At 53.9% G+C, this 22,325-nt stretch overlaps 1 protein-coding gene across 5 annotated transcripts in view; it reads right to left on the bottom strand.

Annotated features, from left to right (window-relative positions):
• Positions 1-15: 15 nt before the first annotated feature.
• Positions 16-22,325, bottom strand: part of AGPAT4 (1-acylglycerol-3-phosphate O-acyltransferase 4) — a 1,410,257-nt gene continuing 1,387,947 nt past the window's right edge. For 4 of the 5 annotated variants that reach the window (XM_060029670.2, XM_060029674.1, XM_060029673.1 and 1 more), the window contains 6 exons: positions 11,089-11,250; positions 10,464-10,617; positions 7,439-7,541; positions 6,608-6,683; positions 3,717-3,915; positions 1,208-1,796 (listed from right to left, as the gene is read on the bottom strand). In XM_060029670.2, the coding sequence (XP_059885653.1) occupies positions 1,702-1,796; positions 3,717-3,915; positions 6,608-6,683; positions 7,439-7,541; positions 10,464-10,617; positions 11,089-11,250 (789 nt within the window). In that variant the 3' untranslated portion in view covers positions 1,208-1,701. Of the gene's footprint in view, positions 1,797-3,716; positions 3,916-6,607; positions 6,684-7,438; positions 7,542-10,463; positions 10,618-11,088; positions 11,251-22,325 lie in introns of all 5 variants that reach the window. The other variant, XM_060029668.1, reaches the window with a different exon arrangement.

The raw sequence follows: 22,325 nt of genomic DNA, 5'->3' as shown, positions 1-22,325 counted from the left end.
ATCCCCAGGCTGCTGCCCACGGAGCTCTGCTCTTGAGGGGAGGCAGCGTTTGGAACTGGCACGTGGCCTCATGCACGTGGCCTTAGGCAGGGCAGGAAAGGCCCCACCCTGCCCTCGGGGACTCCAGTAGGAGTCCACTCACCCCAGCCTCACGGACATTCTCTTCCCACAACTACGCCAGGAAGTTCCCCTTTTCACTTCTGCTGATTTGTATCAATGGTCCTGTAAGCAGAGAGCTTCTCTTAAACCCTCTCGTAACTTCACTTGTGCTTGGTAAGTGCTCAGTGACTAAGAGCAAACGTGGGACATGATTCGGAATAGAATAAGCCTTTAAATAGTATTTGGACAACTTTTATATGGGACCGTTCATCCCGTCTTCCATAATCGCAGCAAAATAGGAGGTAAGTACCGGGTGGCATGGGGCAGTCCAGGGAGAAAGGCGGCTCCAGCTGGGCGCACGTTCCCATCAGGCCCACACAGCGCTGCGGCGGCTCGGCCCGAGACACGTGCTGTGTGGTGTCTACTCGTTCTCCTCCGGAAACGTTACTGCTTTTCTCTGTTCTTCTTCTGCATCTGGCGTCTGTTGACTGGCAGCAGTTTGCCGCACTCCTGCACGTGGACCATGACTCCAAAGACCGTCCTAGATGCCAAGGAGCAGGGTTCTTCCGCGTCATGGCAGTCTGGGCTTCCAGAAGGAAAACAAAAGCCTGGGGGGACCACATACCACAGTGTCTGCTCAGCCTGACCCTGCTCAGAGGAGCTCCTGGGCTCCAGCGTGGTCCTCTGTTAAAGTGAGCCTGCATTTGTTTGGGGACCAATTTCTGCTTGCTACCGAGATGAGCAGAGGTTGTAAAGTCATCTCTCAAATTGCTGCAGAACACCCGGGCTTTATTTTACTGTTCGGCTTCAAGACGAGGTTCTTCAGGAAGTTGGGCACATCTTCAGGACTTCGGCCGGAGACTCCACTGCAGGGAGACCAGGGAACCATCGCCGCCTCCCAGGGGCCCCATCACCGTGTCCTGCGGACACGGCTCAGCTAGCCTCCTGGCTCCTGCCGTCTCCACGCAGACACTCGCAGGCTCCTGCGTTTGCAAACCCGCCTCGTCTAGCCACCCCGGCCCGCGGGCCCTCTTCCCCCCCCAGGCCCCTCCTGTGAGCACCCTCCAGAGCACCGTGGTCCAGACTCCAAAACGCAAGGCAGGGGCTGAATGGAAGGAGGGAGCGGGCTGTGTGAACACACCACACAGGAGCCAAGCACTTTAATTTTCTTTTTTTTGGAGGCATAATTTAGTCATCTTCCCTAAAGTGACTTGCACTCTGTCTGTGGCAATCCAGGGTTACAGAAAACTCAGCACCAAAGGATGGACGGGAACTCCCCGAGTGTTCCCCATCTCTGCCCTCCCCCTGCACCTCAAGTACCCTCCGAATGAGCACACTCACCCGCACCTCATTCTCGCTCACACGTGTTCTTTCCCATCACACATACACACGCTCACACAGACTCACACGGAAAGAAAGAACCGAAGCCCACGAAAGCACGGGGGGAAGGATTTAAGCACATTTCCTCCCCATCTGGCGCTGAGACCCTGCCCCTGCCTCCCCAGCAGGGGCTCACCCAGTTTCATCACTGGGTCCCTCCAAGGACGATGGCAGCATCCACCAGTCCTCCAAGGTCCCCTTTGGATGGTGGTGCGTCCTGGGTCAGTCGCCGTGTTTCTGCTTGCTGTCCATGTTGCCGTAGGCGGAGCCCTTGTCGATTTCCGTGACACCAATCATCCATCGGACCCCCACGGAAGCTGCGGAAATAGGAGGGCAGGTGAGGAGAGGCCCGCGGGGGCCCCGGCGTGACCTGCCCGACGGGAACCAAAGAAGCCCGCAGGGACCCCGGCGTGACCTGCCCGACGGGAACCAAGAAGGGAGCTGTGTAAAGCTCAGGCCTCAGCTGAGAGCCGGCTGACTTGGGTGCACTTCATAATCCCTGCCTCAGTTACCCGTGAGCATGGGTGCCGGGCTCTAACTGGACTAGGGGACATTAGAACAGAGCAAGGCTGTTCCGGTGGCATGTTTTAATGCTTCGGCACTGCAGGTGAACAGAACGTGGCGAGCCGTACCCCGCTGTGCCCAGGGGCTTGCAGAATTCCTCTGCTTCCCGTGCCGATCCCTAAGGCAAAGAGGACTCTTTGGTGAACGCAGTGCAGTAACTTACGAGCACCCTTCAGCAAGGCTTAAAGAAGGACATACCAGGCCCTGGACAGTGCAGCAGCTCAATTCCCGTTTAGCGCCCAGCATGTCTCAGCACTGCTTTTGGTGCAAGTTTTAGAGCAGCAGACAAGCAAAGTCCCTGCCTGCCTTTTCTCCGACAGCAGGATTTGGCCCAAACAGAGAAAGTGTAGGACGCACACCAGAGCCTGGTTTAACCACTAGGAGGCTGGAAAACACGGTCTAGCGCGCAGAAGCTGCAGTTTAAGCGCTCTCTCTGGAGACGACAGACACGGTGAGCTCCTTGGGCGCAGGGCCCACGTCTGTCTCAGTCACCTTGGTGTGCCGAGCACCGAACACGGGGCCTGGCAACAGTCTGTTTACAGTACGCATGCAAAAGATGGGGAGCGGCTGAAACTGAACCGTCAGACCAGGGAGCCGACTGGGATGGAGCGTCCGCCCAGTGTATGGGGCTCATGGAGCCCATGGGTCAGTTACAGTGGGCTGCCTCCAGCCTGGGGCCAACTCCAAACAGGCTGGGACACGAGCCCCTGCCCCAGCATTAGAACTTCGTGCAGTGGAGTTGATGACGTTGTGGAGAGTGAACCTCGGACTCCAGTGCAGAAAGGCTTCGTGAGAGGACCAAGACACAGAGTAATTCCGGGCAAAGCGTAGCAAGGCTCGGGCTCACGGGTGATGAGGTCTTGGGGAGACAGCAGTCACTTCCTCCAAAGCTGGAGACGCCCCATGTCTCCCAGGGAGAGTGCTGGGCCTCTGCTCACCACACACCCGGGCAGCCCTCCCCAGCCATCATCTGCAAGGAGCCCCAGCTTCCTTCAGAGGGTGTGGTCTGCATCTTCGCCTTCCTGCTACTGCATGCAGAAATGCTGGGTCCAACCCTCTATCCCCATCCCACTGGGGGCCTGGCAACCACAGCTCCCCTGGACATCCAGCCAGCCAAGCTGCACACTGGCCATGTACAGTGGTAACTGGCTGCCCCACTTCAAAAACAAGTGGCAGTGCCCAGGGAAGCTTGGGGCTATGGAGAAACGTCAGTCGTTTGAAACCACATGTGGGTCAAATAAAGCCCGTAGGGATGAGTGAAAAGACTGAGTCACCCAACATCTCCACTCAATGCAGGTGGCAACCGAGGAGACGCACCACACTTACTTCCCCAAAAAGGCCTGGACCCACTTTGAATAGCAAAGAGCCTTTGTTGGTTCCTGCTAGGACCCAGGAAATAGTTTTCTTGCTGATGAGCAGAGCCCAGGGAGGACGGAGCTCATCCCTGGTCCCTGGCGGGGCTTGTAGGCACAAGGGGTGCAGGCGCACGGGGACGGGGCGCCCGGGCGGAAGCCCTCCAGGCTGGGGTTTCTGGGCTCGGCTAGAGCTTCTGCCTGTCCACCTGCGGGATCTGCAGCCGGGCCTTGTCCTCACAGACAGCGCAGTGCTCCCTCCTCCCTGCCCCTCCCGCAATGCTCCCCCCCCTGCCCAGGCCCCGCTGGCCCCGTACTCACCCACGAAGAAGACGAGGACGAAGCTGGCCAACGTCAGGGAGGAGCCGCTGCGGACCATGTTGACGAGGAAGCGGAAGAACGGGTAGAGCAGCAGCGAGGCCCAGAACAGCCAGTTGACGAGCGTCCAGGGCCGCCGCGGGGGCACCATGGGCGTCCCGGGGAAGGTGCCCGTGCGGGAGTACTCCTCCTGGAGGGCGTCCTGTGGGCAGAGGGCCGCCTGACCTCCCGCCGCCTGCCCCTGGGCCCCCCACCCCTTCCCCGCGATGAGGCCGGGCGGCCCGCTGGGCCAGAACCTCCTGAACCCAGTAAACGGCCAAGGGGTGGGGGAGGGGGTCTCCCAGCTCGACTCAAATACCCCAACATCCTCCCAGGGCCGACAGCGCGCTCGCTGAACAAAGAGCATCTGCGGCCCTGCTTGGCTGGCTCACCCCGTCGTGGCCCAGTTCTGCAGGGAGTTAGGTGAGTTACCTTAAGTGCTTAATTTTCCCTTTAACAACTTGAGATAGAGATGTCTAAAGTACTTGTCTTACTTGTCTTCTTTCCCAATCAGGATGTACTAAATGATGCGAATATCTGACCACTCAAGGTCATGATTAAAATGAGTCCTCAAAGGGCCGCTTTGGAAGGAGAGCCCCTGGCCCTTCCTGGGCACTTCAGGGGCTCTGCCCTGCAGCCCCTTCCCGGCTGCCCCTCCAGCCTGGCGGGTCTCAGGGAAATCACACGATCAAGCAATTGTTGGACAAGGTATCACGTGCGGGGGGCTCCCAGCCTCAAGAGGTGAGGGAGACACAGCCAGTCGGCCAAACACAGGACTTCCCAGGAAGTGACAGTGACGTGTGGATGCCCAGAGAGATGGCAGCTAACCTGCCAAGGCCTCCCATTCCGCCTCCTGGCCAGAACTTGGGTGACTTTTCTTATCCCAGCAGGGCCATCAGGAGCCTGGTAACTAGGTAACTGGGGTGCGGTGGACTGGGTATTTGCACCTGCCTCCCTGAATTCCCACACTGAAATCTTAACCCCCGAAGATGGTGGTATTAGGAGGAGGTGCCTTTGGGGGGTGATTAGGTCATGAGGGTGGAGCCCCCATGAATGGGATAAGTGCCCTTATAAAAGGGACCTCAGAGAGCTCTCTCAGCCCTCCCACCATGAGGACACAGCAACATGGCAGGCTGGGACCAGAATCTGACTGACCATGCTGGCACCCTCATCTCTGACTCCTGATTTTCCAACCTCCAGAAATGTCAGAAGTTTCTGTGGCTTATAAGCCACCATGCCTGTGGCTGGCACTTTGTTACAGAAGCCTGACTGGACTAAAACAGGAGGTGATACTTTTGTGCCTTAAAAAAAACACCAGCTTTATTGGGGTGTCATTTACATACCATAAAATTCACCCATTTAAAAAATGGGCAAGTTTTCTCGAATTCTTTTCCTTAATAGCCTTGATAGTGCTTTTCTATTGTAACGTTACAATGGGGAACTGAGGATGCTTTTTCTGTCTCGTTTCCAGTGAGACATTCGCTAAGCCAAGATTTTTTATCTGTAACCTCTAACAAGAGGAAAAAGGACTCCCTTTTCTAGGAGTCAGCAGGACTCTGAACTTCGTATTCACTCCAGAGTTTTCTTTTTCTCTGGTTTCATTAGAAAACTAAACCTCACCCAAGACCCCCACTGCTCTCCAGTGACCTGGTGGCCACTGTGACTCCTGCCAGCCTCGTGGGCTCCGTCCGTGTGACTTTGTGACTTTGCCGGGTGGGACACAGACGCCTGGCTCAGGGCCAGACGTCAGCTCCAGCAGCAGAATGTTTACGGCCTCTCTGGGCTGTGTTATTTCTTTTGTAATAAAGTCCGCCTGTCAGGGAGGGGGACTTTGTTAATAATGCCTCCGTTTTTTGGTCTCCACATGTTATCATCCTGTGGCATGTTATACATTGGAACTGGGAACTGTATTTCCTAGAAAGAAACAGCACCCCACAAGTCTACAGGAGCAGGAGAACCTGCTGACAGAGGACAAGTGCCCTGAGTCCACACTGTGTGCAGCTGCCACCCATGCACTGGGCAGGAGGGCACAGAGGCCGAGCCACCCACCCACAGCTGGCCCGACTGGGCTTTCCCAGCGTTCAGCTCAGCAAAATAAAATTTCTCTTATGACCCTGGGTAGAAAGGGAAGAAAAGGAGAGGGAAACGAAAGGGGGGACAGAGAGAAAGGGCTGGCGCCTCCTTGTGTCAACAAATCCAGGCAGGGGGCGCTTTCTGGGACGCCTCCCAGGCATCAGCCAGGGCTCAGGCCTGGGAGCGTGTTGTTTGAAGAGGCCCGTGCCTTGGGGCCGAGCCCACCACCCTTCCAAGGCGTGTAAGTGTTACACTTTTCCCTCAGTGTAAGCGGAAAACCCACCGCCAGCTTGAAAACCTCTTAATTCCGACTCCTGAAGGAGTCAAACGCGGCCCAGGTGGACCCTTGTGGGCCTTCGTCCTGCTCACGCTGGTGATGTTTTAGAGACCAGACAGGCAACCACACTGTGGACCCAGAGCCGTCACTGCCAAAGAGAGCGCCCACACCCCCCAAGAATATTTTGCCTTCAGACCAGCGGCGGGAAAATGGACAAAGGGCTCTTGGGGCCATAACTCCCTCTTTTGTCCACTACACCCATGAAATAGGCTTCCATTCTTTCTGTGACGGCCCCTTTAAAAACATTTTGCGACGTTTTTTTTCCCCTGTCGCCAAGTAGAGCGTCGGCCCTGGGGTCATTAACGAACGTCCAGGGCGTGAGGTCTCGCCCGGCCCGGTGGGAGAGGCTCGCGCTCCACCATCAACTCCCGGAGGTCCCAAAGCACCACAGCTGCCGCTTGAAAAGGACCCTTAGATGGTGCAGAGCCCACCCCGTAGCACCGACCTTCTCCTGGTAGAGCTTGTGCAGCCAGGCCGCGCACCTGTCCTCATCTTCTGGGACTTCTCCTAAAGGGATCCGCCTGCCAAGCAGAGAATAGCTAGCAAGGAGGCGGCCCATGCCGGGTGCCCCAAACACAGGTTCAAACTAACAGTGCTTGCCCTCCTTCGGCTTCTGTTTAGGTAGTAGTCTAGGTGATGTGGAAGTGAGAGGGTAATTCAGTTGATTGCAAAGGGGGAAATCCACATCCTTATGGGGGGAAATACAGGCCCAAATGCAGTCACGGCCCACGAGGGAATGGCCCAGAGCCTGATTCAATGACTCAGACAAAGACCTGTCAAGGAGGACACCTGCCTCTCTGTGCTCCCTAGCTTGGAATGTAACACACAAGTGAGATGCTGCTGAAATGTTCTCCATTTGCTTCGAGGCCTCTTTGTAAATTACAGATGCTCTTATCTGTGTCTGTTTCTATGGAGTAGACACGTCCTCCAAGAAAGGGGGTCAATAAAATAAACTCTCACACTCAGTCTCAAAAATGGCTGTAAAATAATTGTCTTTCATTTGTCGGACCTGAGCTCTTTGATGAGAACGAGTTGGTGAGAGAGAGTCACGAAGTGTCTGGGAAGACAAGAGGCTTCACCTCCTTATTTACATCAGTGCACGCGTCTCTATTAAGATAAACGTGACTGTGAACACGTTCCATTTAGTACAGACTGCAGACAAGAAATTACTAATATGTTCACACATTCCCCTGGAGGAAGGTCTGCAGGTCATTGGCGGTTTATCTATTTCGGGATGGGCGCCCTATTTTCTGGAAAGGAAACGAAGCCAGCTTACCTAACGTATAAATCTGCGTGGTACTTCTTTCCATTTAGGACTCCCAGCAGTGTTGGATTTTCATTGTTTCTGAAATTGAGTGTACAGTCATATACAGCTGAAACTATAAAAAAATAAAACAAATACAAAGCAGTAGATAGCGTGCGAGCCAGTTCACTCGGTAGATACACACATTGGAAAAACAACAATGGGGTTGCTAGCCGATGCTCTTGGAATGAAGGGACTGCTAATTTCTTCTTCATGCTTCTCTATACTGTCCAAATGTTCTACGTTGAGTACATACCACGTTCCGTCATCAGAAAAGCACACAGCTTAGTAACAGAATACAGTTACCACTGAGGTCAGATGGCCCATCTAGATGATGTACTACAACAGATGTCAATATTTAAACAAATACCAACAGCAAGGTAAATCAATCCAAAGAATACTATCTAAGGAGGTTTCTGAGGTACGGCAGCATAACCATGCTATGTGCATTTTTCCCCTAGAAAAATAAGATAGCTATAAAACTAGAATAAGATACTGGAAACTTCCAAGGGACTGAAACATGGTTTAGTCAGTTGACACGTAGCTGAGAAACAAACAAGAATGTGTGATTATTTTTAACCAGTCTGCCAGCTGGTGAGTTAACCTGTCAGCATATTGAAAGTTATGTCAACATTCACTGCTGCAGCCCCAGGGCCTGGCCCAGGCTCCATGAATGCTTCTTGGATGGCAGGATGGCAGGAGGACAGGATGTGTGAAGGAACAGTGAGGGAAGAGCAGGGTAGAAATACGCAGTGGAAACAGATGGCCCCTCCCGCAGTCAGTAAGGCAGGACTGGACAGTGGAAAGAACAGAAGTTTTGCGGTCAGTCTGGGTGCGAATCCCAGGGCCGCCTTTTCTCAGATGCGGGATCTTCTCTTGAACAGCCCGCTCGGTCTCCCTGAGCCTAGTTCTCCTGGGGAATGGGACTCGGGATGCTGAATGTCAGCCCTTCCCAAAGGCCCCGGCACATCGTTTGTGCTCAGTAGACTTCACTGAGAGCTCTGCATACTTGCAATTACTACCAATCAAGTGAGTGGGGTGATGGGCGGGTAGAGAGTTGCTTGCTCTGGCTGGGAACGTGAAGAACCAAGGTTCAAAACCACTGTCCATTTGCTTCTACCTGCCGCCTGCCCACCACGTGGGGTCCACAGGGGGTGCTCTGGCAGCTAGAGCACGTCTTAGCCAAAGGGAGAGGGTCCCTCTCGCTGACCTGCAGGAGTGCCGGCAGGTAGCTTCCCACCCCTCCACCGAAGCAGTCGAGACCACTCCCCTGTCCTCCCCGCGGGGAGAGGTGTCCCCCTCCCTAGGAAGAGTGAGGCTGGAGGAGAATAACCTTCACGTTTAGTACATCGTCCAGCCATTTTAAGCACAGAATTACGTAGAGTGAAAGGCCTCAGGCTGCATGGGGTGAGGCTGCAGAGCCCCAGGGTGTGAGAGCCCATGTCCGTCAATGGGTGTCACACCTCCTTTCTTCAGCCTGCCCTTACACAGCAGCCTGATGCTTCCAACACAGGTGGCGTTACTTCGATTAATCAAGGATGGGCTTCCCCAGAGAACAGCCTAAATTTGCACAGTTCCCTCCTTTTCCAGAGAAGAAGCCCCAAGGTCTTGAAGTGATAGAACGGGGCCCGGCACTAGATCCATCTGCCTGCAAAGCCCAGCAGAAGGGCGGGTACGCCCCTGCCAGCCCCGCCAGCCAGGCCGCCCTGGGTGTGACCCCAGCCTGCTGTGCAATAGTAGAGTCACTTGGGATGAGTTCCTCACCCTTCAGCCCCAACTTCCTCATCTGTAAATTGGAAGTAAAAAAAGTTTCCTTCACTGCATCTAGGGGGCACGTGCTGCGGCCACGCTATGCGTGAGGTGCTTGTGCTGCCCGGCGTATTAGAATTGCCCTGCTATCATCATCATCATCATCGTCGTCATCATCGTCACTATTCGCGGGGGTGGGACAGCCTGCAGAGCTGGGCAGTCTTTGCCCCTTCGGCCTGTAGGCAAAGCTCAGGCAGGGGGAAGAATCTGCGGGAGGGACCCAGAGCCGCCTGGAGCAGTCGGGGACCTTCAGGGTCCCCACGTGTTAAAGTCAGACTCGGTGCCGCCTTCGCTCCGTCCACAGGAGCCGGGTGGCCGGTCTGCGCGATCACAAAGACAAAGCTCCTGGTGGGGCCGCCGCCCCCTAGTGTGGGGACGGCACCGGAAACACCGCACGGTCCACACGCACCGACCCCAATCCCCTGTGCAGGCCGGGGAGGAGCTGGGGGTCTCGGCCTCACGGGGCAGAGAGGACCGGGGACCGGGGCCGCGGAGACCGCATTGGGCCCCCGCCGGCTCTCCCCGCAGAATGCTTGGCCTCGGGGCCTCCGCGGGCGCAGACCGGCGCCAGGGACGCGGGGAGGTCCCCCAGCTCCGCCCTCCCGTCTCCTGGGAGACGAGGGACAGGGCAGCGGGGCTTCCGGCACCCGCAGGGCAGGAAAGGGTAAAGCACCTGTTTCCAAACTAAAGGGACCAGAATTCAACAGGAGACAAAGAGACTGCGGCAGGCTGGTCTTGTTGCTACTTGCTTCTCGTCCTTACCTACAGTAATTTAGGGCTCCGGACTCAAGGCCAGCCCGACAGGCGGCAAGGTCACAGAGGTCATCGCCTGGAGGCAGCTAATGCCAAAGACGGGCAAGAAATGCCAAATAAAGCAAAACCGCAACAAAAACCTGGGCTGACCGGGCGTGGGGCCCAGGCACGCAGCACCGCCCGCCGCCTGCAGTACCTGCGCCGAGCAGCAGAGGGCAGTGTTGGCCTAGCGTGCGTGTGCGCCCTTGTGCAGGCAGTGGCCACTCCGCCAACGCTGGGTGCCCGGACCCAGGTTACGCAGGGGTGATGTGCCAGCCTCCGTCCCTGGCTCCTCTCCGTCGTAGGGGCGGGGGTGGGGGCACAGGGAGGAAGCTACTCCTATGGGCGCCAGGGCCCCCTTCCCTCGCTGCACGGGGCCCCGCAGGGTCGTCCTTACCTACATTTCTCAAACTCCTCACGGTGATGGCGAAGCCCTTGGTGCGAGGCAGCAGGTGGTGCTTGAGGCTGGGCAGCCCCTTGGCCTGGGCCACCTGCATGCTTATCTGGTGCTTCTTCTCTGTGAACCGCGTGCCCTCGCAGTGAATCAGGAACTGGAAGGGACAGGGTGGCCGTCACACACGTCGCCGAGGCCACTTACACACCCCATGGTCACTCAGACAGCTGAGGTCACACACACAGCCTCGAGGTCACACACACAGTCCTGAGGTCACATAGACAGCTCCCAGGTCACACACACAGCCCAGGGATCACACGAGGTCCCGGGGTCCCACGCACCATCCCCCGTCAAATGCCGCACACGGTCCCACAGGAGCCTTAGGAAGTGGCCCGAGCAGGGATGGCCTGGCAGCTGTGCCTGCTCTCCCCTCAGGCAGGACCTCCACCCCCGGTCTAACTGTGTTCAAGGGTCTGTGAGCTTCAGAGAGAGGGTCTACATTTGTGGAGGCTCAGGAAGCAGAGGCGTGAGCGAGTGTGAGTGTGTGACCGGGGAACCCCGAGTTCATATGCGACGGGGCACCCCGAGTGTGAGTGTGACGGGGCGCCCGAGGGCTGGGTGCACGTACAAAGTACTTCTCGGGGTAGTCCCGCAGGTGCAGCAGGCTCTCAGAGACGGTCTTGCGGTCCTGCTCCCACTTGCGCGTGCAGAAGACCATCTCCGTGAAGTGCCACATCCAGCCGATTATGGGGACGTAGGCCAGCTCCTTCTTGGCCAGGACCTTGGAGCCCTGAAACAGAGGGGGCCCGGGGCGTCCGTGAATTACCACATGCAGCCGATTATGGGGTCGTAGGCCAGCTCCTTCTTGGCCAGGACCTTGGAGCCCTGAAACAGAGGGGGCCCGGGGCGTCCGTGAATTACCACATGCAGCCGATTATGGGGTCGTAGGCCAGCTCCTTCTTGGCCAGGACCTTGGAGCCCTGAAACAGAGGGGGCCCGGGGCGTCCGTGAATTACCACATGCAGCCGATTATGGGGTCGTAGGCCAGCTCCTTCTTGGCCAGGACCTTGGAGCCCTGAAACAGAGGGGGCCCGGGGCGTCCGTGAAAGGGGGCGTGGGGTCCTCCCCGACGGCCGCCGGAGATCTCTAGGAGGAGTGAACGTGCACTCCAGGCACGGGGACAGTTCCCGAGCATGCAGAGGCGGGGAGAGCCTCCGACACCGGTCAGTTGGAGGTCAAGGTCGTGCAAACCCTGCCCCGGGGGCAGGGGGCAAGGGGGCCTGGCTCTCCGAGGGGAGGGCGGGCAGCGGAGCAGTCGGGAACCTCTGGGGGCCATGGGATGCTGCATCACCCTCCACCAGCTCACACAGGTAGGTGCCCACCCCGGAGTGCTCGCTAAGCCCACCACGCAGACCTCACCCGGTCCGCAGCAACCCTGCTGGCTCTGCGGGTGGGCGGACCCTACCCTCCTTACAGGCCAGGAAACGTGGCCCAGCGGGTTCTCGGGGTTCGACAGCTGGGAAATGGTGGTGCCGAGAGGCGAACCGGGATCAGCAGAGGTGCTGGGAGAGCCCCACCCGTCTGCTGGCCAGCGCAGCCCCAAGGCTGCAGGTGCTGCAGGCCCCGAACGGGGGGGGGGGGGGGGGGGGGATGACAAGCAGGGATCCAGTGGGGCGAGGGAGCAGGGGAGACACAAGAACCAGCTTTTGATCTAGTGGATTGGGTTCTATATTTTTCGCCCCTAATTTTGGAATTGGCCAAGAGGCTCCTAGAAATAGCCGTCATCCATCAATGGCACAGATGATGGAGGCAGTGATGCGGACAAGTGGCGCCTCAGCTGTGCTCCTGGTGGCAGCTGTCTGGCCACGCCCCTGAGCCCACGAGGCCGTACTTCAGCATTGCCCTGTCTCTTTTCCCTGTCACTCCCACAAGAACTACAAAGCTCAGCAGAGGGGCAACAGGCCATATCCCCCGACCCACCCACGCAGGCCAGAGAAAGGTGCGAACAGCCACTTGTTCCCTTGACCTTAAAAAATCCACAAGCATCTTCCCCACTGGGAGAAGGAAAAGCACAGATACCTTTCAGGAGTAGCGTCTCCACGTTTTGGCGGGTTTTGGTTTTGCTTTTCCCACACACCAATTTCCAACATGCAAATTCCTTCACACAGAACCAAGCCTGGGGAATTCCCTGCTGGTCCATTAGTTAGGACTCCGAGCTTCCACTGCAGGGGACACAGGTTCGATCCCCGGTCAGGGAACCAAGATCCTGCTTGCCGTGCAGCGTGGCCAAAAAAACCCCAACAAACGAACAAAAAAAACCCAAACGAAAAACGAAACAAAAAAGAAAAGAAATAGAAGAACCAAAGCCATAAAATCCGACGACCTGCCCCAGAGGGCCCAGAGGCAGGTCCCCAAAGATCAGAGTACTCTCCAAATGAGGGGCGTGGGCCCACGTGTGCCCGGCACAGGCTACACTTTCTACGCATCACCACTCCCCCACTGGAGCCATCTAAAGGCCACGCGCTGAGTCCACGGGTGGGTTTCAGGCTGTGGGAGGCCTCCTGGCCCTCTCCTCAGCCGTCCCCTCTTGTCAGCTGGGATGTTTTCATGGTCCCTGCTCCCTGCCCTTCAGTCACCTCCCTGATCACAGCCTTGAGGATGAAAACAAAACAAAAACTCTTCACCAAAGAACTAAACTTACTTTCTCAGCAGGTTAGGATTATTTTAAAAATTACCTGCTCCTGAGCTCTTTCCAAAATTAATCTGTGGCCATTTGAAGGAGCTATGAACGGTGATCTATTGTACAGCCAAGAGAAGGATCCTATACTCCAGAGTAGCAGCTGCTGGGTCTGGAAGGTGAATGGTCCAATGCAGTCAGTCACGGCTGTCTGCTGGGGAAAAGTCCTCTCAGGGGTGCTTCCTATTAATGGATCCATCCCACAAGACCCAGGTGGGTCTTAGTGGTTGGCCCCGATGACCTGCCGCTAAAAGGAAATGGCGACTTTGACACTGATGTGGGATGTACATGTAAACCAAAAGACGTGACCGCAACAGTCTGTGTGTCATCCCTGTCATACTGTGTCACGGCACTGAAAACCATCTAAATGTCCCACAGTGGAAGAGTTCTGTGAATTACCACAACATTGCAAATTAACTATACTTCAATTTTTAAAAATTAAATTAAAAAAAAGAGTTCTATGAATTATGTCATATACGATATCATACAAACGTAGCCGGCGGGCCGAATCTGCTCTGCCACCTGTTTTTATAAATAAAGTTTTACTGAGACACAGCCGCTCTCTTTTACATACACGTTGCCTACTGCTAGTAGGCTGCTAGTAGCATGGCTGCTTCCACGCTCCAGCAGTTGAGTTGAAAAGTCGTGACAGAGGCTATATGGTCCATGAAGCCTAAAATATTCACTATTTGCACAATTACACACAAACTTTGTCAACCCCTTGATTTACAGCCACTAAAATTTGTTTTCTATGAATATTTAATGGCTGGGGAAATGCTTTATGTTAAGACTAAATTTTTTTTTTAATCTGTAATCAAAGCTGAGTTTATAGTATGACTAACTATATGGAAAACGGTAAAACGGAGAAAAATAACAGTAGCTATAGCTGGATGGTGAGATTAGAAGTGCTTCTTTAATTTTGTTAGATTTTCCTGTTGTTGTTTTTTTTTCCTACTAAATATATAAAATACCTGAATGGGGTATCTTAAGTGGAACCTTGAAAACAGCTAAGACTTCAATAACAAACAGGCTAGGGCACCCACACTCTAACACGCTGAACTTTTCAGAAAACTATTTTGCTGGTGTCCCTCTAACAATGCCCTTTTTAAGAAGTGGTTGACATCAGCACATTTTCAACCATTTGCTTCTGGAACATGAGTCCCTGGATCAAAAACAGCCTATCTGTTTTTAATGAGGAAAAGGAACAGAGGAGCCATTTCTGTTTTTATGCTGAATTAATCCATCTTTCAACCTTCAAATTCTGGATGTTATGATTAGGCCTAGGCCTTGTTGTTGATTATGTTTACATGGTGAGCCTCAACTTTCCTGTCTGTATTCTTATGAGCAAAGTAATACTTAGCTGAAAGTGTTGCTGTAAAGATCTAGGAACACATGGAAACATATACCAAAGCTCCTAGCTGAGAACAGGACACACAGGTGTTCAGTAGTGTGTAGCTATTATTATTACCACAAAGTAGCCACAGCAGCTGAATGTCCCTTTTAATTCAACCCATTTCCTAAGCCAGCTTTAGAATGTAGTAATAACAATAGTTACACGTAGTAAAGCACTCCGTGATAGGCACTGGGCTGGGAGATTTACAGGAGTTAACTCATTTATGACCAAAAACTAGAAACGTACTATTCAAATATGCATACAGTCCTCCAGGCAACTTAATATGCCAACAATGCCATGACTCCCCCAGGTCAAGCAAAGGTCTCTGTGAGTGGATGGTAGTGCCTTTAAGAGAGAACGTACAAGAAAATATACCAGTGTCACTGATCCTAGATTAATTCTGAAGGTAGATCTGAGAGGATTTACTGATGAGTTAGATTTATCAATAGAGCCATCTAGGCACAAGCATATCTAAAAAACAAAAAATGTTCCCAGGCAGCACAGCAATCCACAACTACAGGGGCTGAAATGTACCCCTGGCCACTTTCTAGCTGCTGTAGGGAGTCATTGTCATCCTATCACATCCTATGGTGAAAAGTTTATGAACCTTTCTAGCCTGTGTGTGTGTGTGAGAGAGAGAGAGAGATTGAGAATTGTCTTACCACAGCTGCCCAAGCAATCTAATTAAGCAGCCCACAACCATTTTCAGGACCAGCCAGTTGCTCAGGGAAGCAGCCACCCCCAGGAGTCCCAAATTCAGCACCTCCAGCCAACTGGTCAACCCCTGGGCAGAGACCACAAGGGGCTACAAAAGCCTGTTCTAAGGATGCAGTAAGATCTGGTGCATTCCAACCTGAGGTTAGCTGGCTCTCGCCTCACCTCTCTCCGCTCTACAGCCTCTGTGGTTAAAAAATGAGCAGAGGGGCTTCCCTGGTGGCGCAGTGGTTGAGAGTCCGCCTGCCGATACAGGGGATGCGGGTTTGTGCCCCGGTCCGGGAAGATCCCACATGCCGCGGAGCGGCTGGGCCCGTGAGCCATGGCCGCTGAGCCTGCGCGTCCGGAGCCTGTGCTCCGCAACGGGAGAGGCCACGACAGTGAGAGGCCCGCGTACCGCAAAAAAAAAAAAAAAAAAAAAAAAGGCGCAGAGTCAGAACTTCCTAGTTAAGGTTTTTCTCCAACACGGCCACATGCCAACTGATAAGATGAAAATGTTAAGTGTTGATGCTGGGTTTGTAGGATAGCTGGGAACAGTAGGGCATCCTCTGCAGTCACCTTTCCACAATGTCCCCTCCTCCTCCAACCACTCTGCAGGGACCAGCAGAGAACACGAGTAGGGACTGAGACTAGTCAGCAAGATGGTACCTGGTCAAGGGGTTGTTTGCATAAATATCTCTTCCTGGCTTCCCTCCTGAAGGTCCACCATCATGGTTACCAGTTGGGTTCACCCAAGGTCACTTATTTCCACTAAATATATAAAATACCCGAATGGGGTATCTTAAGTGGAACTTTGAAAACAGGTGAGACTTCAATAATAAACAGGCTACGGCACCCACACTTTAACACTCTGAACTTTTTCTTGACTGTGAGCTAAAAACACAGTCGCAAATGTTTAAGATTAGTGGAGACCAGCCAAGCTGTGTAGGCCCATCACCACAGAGGACCAGCAAGTCAACCAACAGCTCAGCCACCATCATGACGTGTGATATGTGAACCTGAACCTCAAAGCCACTCTGGTCGTGCAGCAGGTATTTGCCAAAAACCTCCTTGGTGCTGGGAACACAAAGATGGCTAGGACTGTCCACGGCCTTCAGGTGTCCAAAGTATAGTGGGAAGAGAGAAACAGAAATCTAGCAATTGGGCTTCGCTGGTGGCGCAGGGGTTAAGAATCTGCCTGCCAATGCAGGGGTCACGGGTTCGATCCCCGGTCCGGGAAGATCTCACATGCTGTGGAGCAACTAAGCCCGTGCACCACAACTACTGAGCCTGCACTCTAGAGCCCGCGAGCCACAATTACTGAGCCCGCGTGCCACAACTACTGAAGCCCATGCACCTAGAACCCACGCTCCCCAACAAGAGAGGTCACTGCAATGAGAAGCCCGCACACCGCAACAAAGAGTAGCTCCCGCTCTCCACAACTAGGGAGAAGCCCACGCACAGCAACGAAGACCCAACGCAGCCAAAAATAAATAAATAAATAAATTTGTAAAAAGAAAAAGAAATCTGGCAATTTCAGTGTTACTTCTGCCACTAAATTCTGCAGATAAGTTATTGGACAGATATGGTTCCCAGCAAAAGAAATGGATGCAGGAAAAGATGAGATTAGAATATGTCTCTGAGATATAAGTCCCTGGCCATAGTAAAACACAGAGGAAAAGACTGGAGCTCAAAATAATAAACCAGAGGGGTGTGTGTGTGTGAGAGAGAGAGAGAGAGAAAGAGGAAAGGTGAGAGACTCAACCTGTGCCAACTAGGGTACCGCATGTGACCTAACTCACGTACACTGAATTTCTTTCTCTTGCTTTCTCCCTTCTCTGATGCTAAGGAGGAAAATGCTGGGGACCTTAAACCACCAGAAAAATCTCAAGAGAGTCCCAAAGAAAAATGAACACTGTCCCACCATGAGTCACAGCCACAGGGGAAAGGCAGAAAACAAACACGGAGCAAAAGCAGTGTGAGAATTCATCTGCTGGAAACAGACCATCACACATGTCAAAGTCCAGCAAAATGCTTGCAGCTCTTTGGATCTCGATAACGTCTCCCCCGGACCCCAACTTACGGGCTTCCAAGCCCCAAACTGCTCTTGGTTTGACCAGAGTGCAGACGTGGAGTGAAAAAGAAGGGCATCTGGGGACAAACGAGGCAGCTCTTAGGTTCAGAGTAAGTCACAGCTGACTGTGGTCTGTGGGATCAGGGCTCCGGAGGAATTCCTGGCAGGATGCTCTGCCCCGCTTCCTGGGCACGGATCTTGTGGTGCTGCCTGGCCTCTGATCTGAAAGGCCAGCCTGAGTCCATCCTGGGTGGGCCTGGGCCGGGGCAGACAGGGAGACAGAGCCTTCCAGGGAGGGGGCAGAAGATCATGGAGTCGCTTCCCTGTGCTCAGTACCTCCAGCCAGGGGGTGTTTGAGGAACAGTCAACGGAAGCTCAGGAACACGGGGGCACGGGGCCCCCTGGGCAGATGGCAGACGGGTGTAACAGAGGCAGCAGCGGACGGGGCAATGGGTGCACAGTCGGCTCCCAGAGCAAACGTCACAGGCCTTTGCCAAGTTGCAGGAAGAGGAGGGAGGATGCCCAGTGGCACCACAGCTGCAAGCCAGCCTGGATTTACCGCCGGTCGGTGTGATCCGACTTCGGCTTGTTAAAGGCAAGCCAGAGGATCTTGTGCAATAAAAGGAAGACTTGGCGCATCTAACTTGGGGCTACGCTCTTAAAAATAAAGTGCGCGCTACCACTTCCAGGAATACACTTGGTTATGAGCTCAAGATGCATCTGTACTTCCAGAGACTCCTTTCCGTGGCCAACGCTTCTCCCAGCTCCCGGGATTGTAAGGGCTTTCATGTCATCTCCATTCTCTCAGGGTTCTTACCTGTGTCACATGCCAGAGCCTGCCTGGCCCAACTGGTGAACACACAGAGGCAAACGGCGGCCCCCCTGCTTCCTCCCCGAGCTGGCGGCGCCTGGCAGCAATGCCGACAGAGCTGCGGATTAACCGTTAACCGATTAACCGGGGTGGGAGTGGGAGGTGCAGGAGTCCCCTGCAGACCCACCTGAGGATGCCGGAACCCAACTTAACGGGGCTGACAAAACCATGGCTGCAGGTGTAGCCACTGGTAAGGAAAACACCACTTCTCCACATCTAGAAACTTCTAATCTCTCTGTAGCCAAAGAGAGAGCCTGACAGGCACCTATGAAGAAGCCGGGATGAAGGTAAACAAATGCCACGATACCTCGCAGTTCGTAAAAGTGATGGGGGATTTCAGCCGCAGCCGCACGGGATCCAGTGCCAGAACCGCTGGGCAAATGGCATTTTGAAAACATTCCATCTCTCTTGCACCCTCTACACTTTATCCTACTTTTCATGAGAAAACACTGAATGAAGGGAAACGAATTAGGGTGGAAGGAGCTAACAATTAGGGCACGCCTACTTTGTGCTAGGCGATTGATGAGGTATTTTACTTATATTCACGAAACCCTTAAACAGCACGAAATGAGAACGGTTAACTGAGGCTCAGAAAAGTCAGATAACCTCCCCACGGTCCCAGAGCTGGTAAACGCAGGAGCCAGGGTACAAGTCACACGTGTGGGTCTCGAAACCACTTGGGAGTTTTGCCTACACATCTGTCTCTCCCCTGCTATCCTCAGAGGGAAACAGAAAGATCTGTTCTGGAGACCTGAGCACACATTCATCTTTCAGGGCATCCACTTTATTGGGTAGTTTTACACGTTTGAAAATAAAACACAGGAAACCTACAATTTGGGAGAACGTGATCATTGATGGGAGGTTTATAGGAAATAACATTCGTGCAGCCTTTGTAAACAAGTCTGCAGCGACATTCCTTTCAGGAATCTGTAGTTAGGAAACTGGTCCTTGTACAATCAAACTTTAAGAAATGCTGGTTTTTAGATATGTGTGACCTCACACAGAAAGAACCCCATTGCCTGTTCATAACCAGAAGCAGCCTGGCGAAATCAAACCGAACATTGACAGGTTTGGGTTCAGTTCTTGATTTTCTTGGGTTTCATGACACCTTCTTTCTGATTCGGGTTAGTAAGTCCAAAAGCACCCCACGGTGACCCTGAGGTGGCAGCCAGCGAACGAGGCAGTGGGAGGGCTAAAATGTACGCTTGGCAGATGGAGAAGAACTGGTCAGCAGAGCCCAGGACCACGGCAGCTGGCCACATCCTCGCTGGGTGGCCACATCACTCATGGTCTCCCTCCAGGCACCCCTGTCCCTCGCCTCATAACTCTCCCTTTACCTACACCTCTCTCTCATCCCCTCCTAAAACCACCCCCGTTCTTCAAGGCCTCAGCCCTGTGTCAACACCTTCTGGGAAATTTCTGCATCGCTGGGTGCAGCAGTCAGTGTGCTAACAGCACTGAAACGTCATTCTCCCTTTGTTGAAATACTGAAGTCCTTCCCCACAGGCTGGTATAAACAGAGCTGCCCCAGACACCAAAACTCGCCCCCCCGTCTTCTGCCTTGACCACGGTGGCCCCAGCTCCTAGCCGGGACCTCTGGGCCCTCCCCAGCAAGCAAAGGACCCCCAGGAAGCTGCTGTATGGCTGAGTGGTCTGTGGACACGCACAGGGTGCCCCCAATGGACGTGTGCCCCACCTCCCATTATTGTTCAAGCCCTGTGTTGTGTGACCGGCTTATATGCCCCTTCGTTGCCTCTCTCTATATGTTAGAAAGTCACTGAGAGCAACGGCTGGACCTTTCAGTCTGTCCTTGTATCTCCACAGCACCCAGAGCGGTGTCTTCCACAGAAAATACACCCAACACGCTTGCTGGGTAAGTATTTTGAAGATGCATCAGCTGCCCTCGTCATCAACTGAGGCCTCGTGCCCAGAAGGCACTAGGGAGTTCGTGAGCGCCCTCTGCTTAGGAATAAGAATTCCATTCTCCTCTGCACCTCGATGTACGCAGACATGCGACAGGAATTCGATCTATTTTCAGGCGGAGCTGTGATGGATCCCCTAAATAATTGTCAACTAAATGGAAACGTGAGGTGTGAGGCTAAACGTCATGCTGTGGGTGGCAGGCAGCCTCCACGCTGGCCTCTCCTCTTGGTACCTCCCTGCTTCCCGGAGTACGGGGTGGGCTCCTCAACTCATCTCCAACAAATGGAATAGAGCAGAAGTTTCAGGTGCAACAAGGCCGTGGCTTCTGCTTCAGGTGCTTTTTTCTCCCACTCACTCTTGCATCGCTCCCCGTGGGGACCAGCTGACACCCGAGCAGAGGCCCAGGCGCGAGAGTCAGGCTGGCAACAGACAGGGGTGAGCCTGGAGGCAGATCACTGCGCGGCCGGCCTTCAGATGAGGCCACCATCCAGCCTCGGAGGGACCCCTGCCAGGAGCCCCGCGGAGCTGAGCTTTGATCTCAGACCACACAACCGGTGATAACTCGAGTTTGTTTTGAGCCACTACGTTTGGGGCTTGTCACCTGCTGTAGATAACTAACACATAGGGCTTCTTTAAAGACCCGAAGAGAACATCCCAGTTGGCCTCCGGGGTAACTGCCAGGCCACACATACCCAGCAGATAAAAATGGACAAGAACAGCTGCTGCTATGGAGCGCTTACCAGGCCCTGAAACTGCTCAAAGACCCAACAAACGTGATCTCAGGTAACCTTTCGGGGCCACTGTGAAGGAGGACATGCGTATTTTACTGGGGCAGAGAGAAAAGTAAACAGACTCGAAGCTTCGGAAGCCGTGACCGTTTGCATTGCACGCCTTGGCCTGTTCACTGGTCACACTCACCCCAAGGAGGAATGAGTCAGTGAACCCCTTAAAGACCATAACCAGAGCCTTTGGTGCCCGGCCCATGCCGGGCAAGGCCAGCTCCGAGGGGACCAGAGCCTGGGGGACAGGCCACCAGAATGACCACACAGGGTAAAAGCTTATAAAAGACTAAAAACCCTCCCCCTTTTTTCTTTGTAAAAGAATCCCATCACTTTCTCCACAAATCCAATTTCACATTTAATAACCCTCCTCTCAAGGATTTCTGCAAATTTCACTTGCTTCAATTTCAACTCACTTCCTCTTGGGTTGTTACATGTTAAGATGAAAAATGCCCCGTCAGGAACCTTTATAACTCTTCTCTAAAAACCAAACTCCTCAGACTCCAGAAGGATCTCAAAATGTGTTACTTAAAAAAAAGAGATGGGGGCTTCCCTGGTGGCGCAGTGGTTGAGAGTCTGCCTGCCGATGCAGGGGACACGGGTTCGTGCCCCGGTCCGGGAGGATCCCACATGCCGCAGAGCGGCTGGGCCCGTGAGCCATGGCCGCTGAGCCTGCGCGTCCGGAGCCTGTGCTCCGCAACGGGAGAGGCCACAGCAGTGAGAGGCCCGCGTACCGCAAAAAAAAAAAAAAAAAAAAAGAGATGGGGGCTTCCCTGGTGGCGCAGTGGTTAAGAATCTGCCTGCCAACGCAGGGGACACAGGTTCGAGCCCTGGTCCGGGAAGATCCCACATGCTACGGAGCAACTAAGCCTGTGCGCCACAACTATTGAGCCTGCACTCTAGAGCCCACGAGCCACAACTACTGAGCCCGCGTGCCACAACTACTGAAGCCCGTGCACCTAGAGCTCGTGCTCCACAACAAGAGAAGCCACCGCAATGAGAAGCCCGCGCACCGCAACGAAGAGTAGCCCACACACCACAACTAGAGAAAGCCTGCACCCAGCAACGAAGACCCAACGCAGCCAAAAATAATAAATAAATAAATAAATAAATAAATAAACAAAAGAGGTGAATCAGGTGAGTTTTTTTGAAGGTCAATTAAGACAAAAGTACTGCTAAACAATTCATGTAACAAGATGCTCCTTGGTTCCTTTCAAGGGCAGTAGGAATGTATGGGCTGCTTTAGGAAGGGGTCAGGCAGCTCCCCTGGCCTCACGCCCTCCAGGTAAACCTCAGGTGCTCCAGGAGACACACGTGGGGGGTAAATCATGCCCTGCCATGTAGGGAGAACATCCCCCGTGAGAACACAGTCTGAAGCTTCCCCCTGAGCTGGCT

Source organism: Delphinus delphis, chromosome 14 (genome assembly GCF_949987515.2).
Source record: "Delphinus delphis chromosome 14, mDelDel1.2, whole genome shotgun sequence".
In the NCBI taxonomy this organism is placed as follows: domain Eukaryota; kingdom Metazoa; phylum Chordata; class Mammalia; order Artiodactyla; family Delphinidae; genus Delphinus; species Delphinus delphis.
Note: the sequence above shows the minus strand (reverse complement) of the source record. Positions and strands in the feature narration are given on the sequence as shown.